At 43.1% G+C, this 7868-nt stretch overlaps 1 protein-coding gene across 1 annotated transcript; it reads left to right on the top strand.

The window, feature by feature from the left end:
- The first annotated feature begins 762 nt into the window (after window positions 1-762).
- LOC114869663 (LIM domain kinase 1-like) lies at window positions 763-7814 on the top strand. The gene is made up of 15 exons (XM_029174065.3): window positions 763-1031; window positions 2899-3037; window positions 3557-3666; window positions 3764-3937; window positions 4061-4166; window positions 4253-4503; window positions 4580-4769; window positions 4861-4947; window positions 5143-5274; window positions 5362-5421; window positions 5512-5577; window positions 5681-5867; window positions 5973-6028; window positions 6130-6287; window positions 6707-7814. The coding sequence occupies exons 1-15, from the start codon at window positions 988-990 to the stop codon at window positions 7281-7283; spliced, it is 2337 nt and encodes a 778-aa protein (XP_029029898.1). The 5' UTR covers window positions 763-987; the 3' UTR covers window positions 7284-7814.
- Window positions 7815-7868: the final 54 nt, after the last annotated feature.

Below are 7868 nucleotides of genomic sequence, written 5' to 3'. Positions count from 1 at the left end.
TTTTTATTGGCCTATGAGGAAAAGGTGTCGCTTTTAAACCATACTGTCTAGCCCGCTCAACACAAAGAATTAATCATAGCAATGGTTTTAGGCCATTTACTAGTAGTTCTACTACTATCACTGGCAATGCAGCACATGTACACAACGTAAAGCAATAACACGGGTTAGGAGGAGGAAGCTGCATTTTCACACGATGTTCTTAATTCTTCTATCAGATGAGGTTTATTAATAGCCACAAGTCAGGCAGAATTGAGAAAAAGGAAATAAACTAACATTACAGCCATCAATGACCAACAACTACAGAAATAAACTGATGCCTTCTTTATGCCACTACATCCCAGTGTAATAGAGGAACCAAAGCAATTACTTATTTCTTCTAATTTCTTCATTTTTTGATCAGTCCCACTTACTTAAGCTTTACTAAATTCCGCCCCCCAACCGGTTTGCCGTGCTGGATGAACAGAGTGCTTTACTGGAGGATCGGGACAGTGCGGTAATTGGGGCATTCATAAAGAGATTATGGCTGTGGTGATGGGAACAGGACTCGTTTCAAAACACACAGAGAATCTTCTGAAACAAACACACTTACATATACTAATGCATATAAATAGGTTTGCACCTAAGAGTCCGTAAGCTGAACTCTCCCACACTCTGAACTCTGAAGAGCTGTGTAACTTTATCTTGCAGACATTTTCATGCAGGAAAAAATAGGAGGGGGGAGGAGCAGAGGTTCCTTACTCAGATAGGTCGGTTTTTCGGCAAGTGGAAGATTGACCAGCTGGTGTCAGCGGCTCTGTCTCTTTCTGCCGCAAGTAGTCAGGAAACATCAGCACAAAGGGCATAGAGTGAAACCCTTCAGATAGAGAAAAGTTCTACGCCAGCGCTCGCCTCGAACCTCTCATGACCTCATGCTGTTAACAAGCTCTTTCTTAACTGGGTGGATTATTTGTGAGCGACGGGCGCCTAACGGTGACGGGACAGGGCAGGATGTCACGACGGGACCAGAGGTTTCGCAGAGGAATGAAGGGACGGTAAGACCTTCTGTTGTTGATTAGTGAGATGTGAATGCGTAAAATCAGCAGGAAGTGAAGAATCAGCTTGAAAGAATGAACAAAAGGGAGTGAAAGAAAGTTAAATAAAACAGCTTGGTGTTGCACAACATCTTCCTCACTACTTCCTCAAACAGAAGTCTCCCGCGACAACCAGATACACGAGCAGCCCCCACGTCAGTAGCCACTTTACTCCCACATCACTTTCACATGTTACATGTGTACGTATTTTTTGTAACATCACAACAGGACACCTGTTTATTGTAACTATCAAATCAGCCTCCAACAAAACTCAGGATAAAGGTTTCTCTTTACTTTTATGAACATTGTTTCCACTCAAACAGGCAGAACTGACAGGAAACCAGTAGGGGAGTGTACAGTAGGATTACATCATAGTTCCTAACACTTGATCTATATTATTGTGACATCTTTTTAGTCTCATGAACTCCAGGTGCTTGTGTGCCTACAACACAAGTGGCACACAAGTGGTTAGTGGCACAGTAACACATCTTAGCACAGAGAGGAGGCTGATCACCAGCTATACGAAACAGAAGGATACTAAAACACACGATCACTGTTCAGAAAGAACGTGAACCAGATGTGGAAACACTATGAGGTGGAGGGATACAACAGGACGAGGACATTATGTGACAGTGGAACACAGAGAAGATAAAGTCTCAGGATGTGCTTCTGGGCTAACGCCACAGCTTTCTTGCGACCAGATGTTGAAGCAGAACTAGTGAGGTGCAGCTGGAAGCTTCCATATCCGTCGCCAGCAGCACAATAGCGAGCACAGGGGCCAGAAGTAAACATGTCGCTGTCTGACAGCTTTATCACTTCATTAATTCCTCCCAGACAAACGTCAGTCCTTTAACAGTACTTGTGTGATTTCCCCTGCAAACGTAGTATTGGCCAAGGCTCAAGGTAATAAGAAGAACTGTATTTATATTTGAGAACATGGGCTGCAGAGAACCTAAAGTGTGCTGAGAGTCCTACACAGCCTCAATACTACTCATCAACCCATGAACATATTTGCATTAGTTACTATTTAAAAATCACAACGGAAGTGATGTGTTTTACAGCAACAACCTTTTCTTGTACAGAAGAGCCACTATGTGCAGTTTATGACTGTATTAGTGTCACGTGTAACTTAACTTTAATGAGATTGAGAAAACGTAAAGTATTTAATGAATAGTCGTCATGTGCCATTACTACAGTGAAGCAGCCGTTTCATTTCCTATTGTAAAAACAGCATTTCACTTACAGTTCAGGGTGGAACATGAAACATGGAGTTGTACTCTGTACAGGAAGTCCCCACCCACTCTGACCGTGCGTTTGAGAGAAGAAAGCAGGTTTTTACTGTATTGTCATGCTAGATATGAACGGTCATTTTTAAAGGGCCTGCTGCACAGTCTGCTGCCGCACTGTGCAGACATATGACTGACCATATGAATGGGCCTTTTGTAGGAAGGTATTTTAACCAGGCACTGGCAGAGAGAATATTCAGTATACGCGTCAGAACCACTTCCATGATACATACTGTGCATCATCATCCCTTTAGTTCCAATAGCTGCACTTCCCCCAGCAGACAAAGCATGTCTCAGGCTTAAGGTTAGGAATAAAAGCGTCACATTGTTATTCAACACAAGCAGGACCAACCAAGGCAGGTCAGAAAAGGAGTCGAGTGTCAGCGACATAGGATACTGTGACGAACGGAGGGAAATGCTCCAACTGATACAGGATCACTTTACTCAGCATGATGCAGCTGAGTGACGTGATTTGGAATGGAATTGTCTCTTAAAGCCTGAATCTCAATCAACATCTTCTTTGGCCTTTCTCTTCTCCTCAGGTGCTGTGAATGCAGCTGCATCCTGTCTCGCTGGTACTATGAACGGGAGGGACAGCTCTACTGCAAGAAGCACTACTGGGCCCGTTATGGGGAGCACTGCCACGGCTGCAGGGACACCATCGCTACAGGACTTGTTATGGTGACTTGAGAAATGAAAGCATTATGCTTATGCCTTTGCTTATTTTGACTGTGGAGCCCTTAAACAACACTGGATGAGACAATGGCCTCATTTCCTGGCCTCCTTTTCCATCTGGTCTATTTTGTGATGTTGACTCTCATTCCATTGTAATTTGTCACAACATCCCAGCTAAAGTCCTGGAAAACAGTTTTAAGTCACATTAATAATATGTTATATTACAAAACTAAAGCTATCACAGCGAGAACTACGCAAGCACGTGAGAGCTGCTATTCATTCAAAGCCTTCCTGCCTCCTGGTTTCCTGCTGATATGAAAGTAAATGTGTTTTCTTTTCACTCTCAACCCAGAGGATTTCCCCTGGAAGCATTCTGACACAACCAGGCCTTCATGTAGCCACAAACAGAGATAATACTCAGAGCTCACACTGCACTTCCCCCTTATACCTTATAAGATATTCTTAAAAAAACTAGACTTCTTCTTCTGCCATGTGTTTGAAAAGACTGTCTCTGTGCTTCAACAGGTTGCCGGAGAGCAGAAGTATCACCCCGAGTGCTTCACTTGTACGAGCTGTGACATGGTCATTGGAGATGGAGACACCTACACGCTTGTGGAACGCTCCAAACTCTACTGGTAATTTCCAAGTTTATTATAAACCTTCAATAAGGTGTAATTATGAGGCCATGATTTCTGATCCTGGGATGCTTGCTGTGCCTTTTCATTTCCGCAGTGGTCACTGTTTCCATCAGGGCGTAGTATCAGCTGTGACGTCTGCTTCTTCGCTCACCGAGAGCACTCACATGGTGACTCTGGTTTCCCTTCCTCCCCACACGGGCGGCCGAAGGGGCCTGACTGTCGCCACCGATGTCAGCCAAGAAATAAACCCTCTGGTTACTGTGACTGAGTGCGTCTCTAAACCTAAGACACGACCGGAAATAAATTTGGCACTGAATGTGTAGAGTAGACTTACAAAACTAAAAATAATTAAGCCCTCCCTCCTCTGTGTCTGTCTGTGTCTGATTCTCAGGTTAGACCCTAATGTCCTCAGCTCTGACCTGCTGTCCTCAGTACATACTGGTGACCACATAATTGAGGTCAATGGCATCCCTGTTCGCAACATCTCCCCAGATGAGGTAGGCCTCAAACTCTCCATCAACACGCAGTAATATAAAGGTCTACCACTACAGGCCCCAATAATCAAACACAACATTTCCTCTAGATAATCCATGTGATCCGGGACACCAGCAAACCACTGCAGCTGACCATTGAGCACAACCCCCTCTCCTCTGACAACCTTCATTCAAACAACCCCGAAGGCAACATCAAATGTCTTGACCCCCGCGCATGTGATAAACTGGCTTCAACCCGAAAGCTCCCAAGTCTGGAGGAAGAGCCAAGTCCAGGAGATCACATGAGCCTCTCACCTCCTCAGCACCAAAGTACCCCTGGAATGCGATCCAGGCCTATTCTGTAGGTTCTGACACTTACACTGCTTTGGTTTATGGTTCCACCTTTTGGTCAAGCTAAAGCTCTGTTTTCCCCTCAGGCGCAGCTGCAGCATAGACAAGTGTCCTCTGTCCCCTGGTACACAGTCGCCTTTATCTCAAAAGAGAGACATGGTTCGTTCAGAGTCTCTTCGCGTGGACCCTGGAGATCGGACCCACCGCATCTTCAGACCTTCAGATCTTATACATGGAGAGGTGCTTGGCAAGGGTTCTTTTGGACAGGCTGTCAAGGTATGTAGCACAATCTCTCTACTGTATGTAACATTTATTTTTCATTATGGACTTTCTCAAAATGTTGATAGCGCTACACTTTTGTGTCAAGGTGACGCATAAGGAAACGGGGGAGGTGATGGTGATGAAAGAGCTGATAAGTTTTGATGAAGAGACTCAGAAGACATTCCTAAAGGAGGTAAGTGGCAATAAGGAAGATGTAAGTAGCAGGCGAAGTGAATTATTACAGAATATTGCAGAAAGTCACACATCAAGTCATCCTCATACAGAATACAGCTGGTGGAGAGCAAAGCAACCTCTGCGAGACCTTTTAAATGGAGTGTAGATCAGTGAAACCAGTACTAGATGGCTTATTTCTACAAAATCTGTACAGGTGAAGGTGATGCGCTGCTTGGACCACCCTAATGTTCTCAAGTTCATTGGACTCTTCTATAAAGACAAACGAATAAACTTTGTCTCTGAATACATCCAGGGAGGAACTCTCAGAGAGACCATTGTAAAAATGGTAAGTTACTGTATTTAGCTTGGAGGCACACAATGTCTGTGGATCTGTTCAATGTGACTGTGTCATGATCAGAACCTTGATGTTTAGGAGAAAGACTTTCCCTGGAGTATAAGAGTGAGTTATGCTAAAGACATTGCAGCTGGAATGGTGAGTCTTTCTCATCAGTATTATGAACGTAATAATCCATTTCTTGATTTAGCCTGTTCTCCAATATGTTTATGCATCTTTCCCTCCAAGGCCTATCTGCACTCCATGAATGTCATTCACAGAGACCTAAATTCACACAACTGTCTAGTGCGAGAGGTAAAAACCTGATTTGTTTAAAGCCCATCAAATGTTTTGTTTGTCTTTCAACTTGCATTTAAGCGATACAATACAGCAATATTTATTTCCTTTGCCTGTTTAGAACCAGTCTGTGGTAGTGGCAGATTTTGGATTAGCCAGGCTAGTAATGGAGGAGAGGAATCAGAGCAGAACATCTTCTTTGGATCGACCTGCTAAGGGGACGGTAGCAGAGCTTCGTAAACCTGACAGAAGAAAGCGGTATACTGTGGTGGGAAACCCCTACTGGATGGCCCCAGAAATGATCCACGGTGAGCTCGCAAAGTTAGTTACGGCAGTGGATTGGCGATCTCACAATGAACAAACCTTAAGCCATGACGTTTCACGTTTTGAAATCTTCCTTCTACACTTCTCAGGAAGAACCTATGACGAACGGGTCGACATCTTTTCCTTTGGTATAATGATATGTGAGGTAAGAAAATGTAGGCAGAATAACACCTTTCCACACATATCAGAAAGTCGTAACTTCCAAATGAAAGATTCTTATTACAGTACTTTTCTCTTTCACTGAAGATAATAGGCAGAGTCAACGCTGACCCCGACTATCTTCCCCGCACAAATGACTTTGGGTTGAGTGTAGTTGGTTTCCTGCAGAAGTACCACCCAACATCGTGTCCTTTGCCTTTCCTGCCGCTGGCAGTCCTCTGCTGTGAAATGGACGCTGATAAAAGGTACAACTAAACAAACCGACCACAGTTAATGTATAAACCAAACAATGTTTTACATTAATATACGTATACCAATCAGTCACAACATTAATACAGCCAAGGGTCAGACAATATATAAAAAAATGTCATTAAACCCAAAGGGAAACAGCTTAGGAAACATCCGTGTTTGCCTGACATATTCCTACTGTCAGCCAGCACAGTGGGTGGGAGGGATTCCAGGATTTAGACAGCCTACTCCTCTTAGCCCACAATATTCATGGTGCTGAGAAGGCTCAGATTCGGAGGCTCAGGACTTTCTATAATAGCTATCATTTGTGGCCACACCACTCTTTGGCTTTATAGACGTACTAAACTAATGCAAAACTGAGTAAGAGCATGCTACAGCCTCTTCTTACGTCAATTCTTTGTCCTTTACCTTTCAGACCTGCCTTTTCAAAGCTGGCGGAGTGGCTGGAGAATTTGCAGATGCACCTGGACATTGGCCTTCCTCTGCTTTCTGAAATAGAGCAGCTTTGCAGAGACTTCTGGACAAATTACAACAACCAAAGTCGCTCTGACAAGCAGGACAATACCTCTCTGAATCTCACCACTTGTTTACAGCAAGAAGGAGAAAGGCTTGACCACAAACAATACTGTGACAATACAGGAAACCACAAAGAGCCTAACCACCTTTCTTTGAGCCAAGATCAAAATAGTGCACCTGATAGATATTTGGACGGACAACAACATACACATTGTGATATAGAGTCTGAGCAAAACCACTCCAATCTCAGTGAAGAATTTAAGAACCACTCACAAGACAAGAGTCTGTACAGCCGGTCCACAAATGCAGACTTCAGCAAGAATGGCTCTGGAACCTATGAACACAATATTTCCTTAGGACACGAGCCATCGCAACCTCTGCAGGTCAACACCATGGTGCTAGGCCAGTGCAACAGGCCCAGAAGCACAAGCAGGGCACAGTGGAACAAATCTCCAGATGACGGCTCTGTACTATGACTAACACACCTGTAAAGCATTGTTCTGAAGGAGAAAAGACTTTACTCGGACAGAACTGGAACCGTTATAAAACTATATGTGAAGGAAAAATGTGTGGTCAATATGCAGAAATTGAACTAGTGAATATAGAAACATACAGGAGAGTTTACAAAGGACATAGTAAAAAGATGTGCTGTGGCTTGATAACAATTGTCTAGTACTGTCTCTGTGAATATGCATTATTATTGACCAGCCTTTTAAAAGTTATTTATAAAATATGTCAGTGTTTATTATTGACGGGCCACAACAATCTGTTCACCCATAATGTCTCGTCACATTTGTCTTTAGCACTTCTGTATAAATCAGATATTGATATAAGCTGCAATTAGTTGAATTAGTTAATATCTGGGATGTAGTAATAGCTTTGTTTAGAAGCTGTGAAAACACAGGGCACTTTATACTTTAATTTATGCAACAAAAACTTCATCCAACACACTGGGTGATGAAAATATACAATTGTATGTTTAAAAATAAATTCACGTTTTTGCTCAAGGTACAGTACATGTATTCCATTTAAACATTTAAACTAAGCGTATACTTAATATT

The sequence above is a fragment of the Betta splendens genome, chromosome 14 (genome assembly GCF_900634795.4).
Source record: "Betta splendens chromosome 14, fBetSpl5.4, whole genome shotgun sequence".
NCBI lineage: Eukaryota > Metazoa > Chordata > Actinopteri > Anabantiformes > Osphronemidae > Betta > Betta splendens.
This window is presented reverse-complemented; position numbering and strand designations above follow the sequence as displayed.

Excerpts from the sequence above, each read along its gene's own strand:
- LOC114869663 (XM_029174065.3), top strand. The coding sequence starts at position 988 with ATGTCACGACGGGACCAGAGGTTTCGCAGAGGAATGAAGGGACG. Across the intron at positions 4,770-4,860 it reads CTTTTGGACAGGCTGTCAAG|GTGACGCATAAGGAAACGGG; the intron begins GTATGTAGCACA and ends TTTTGTGTCAAG. Across the intron at positions 6,288-6,706 it reads GAAATGGACGCTGATAAAAG|ACCTGCCTTTTCAAAGCTGG; the intron begins GTACAACTAAAC and ends TTTACCTTTCAG.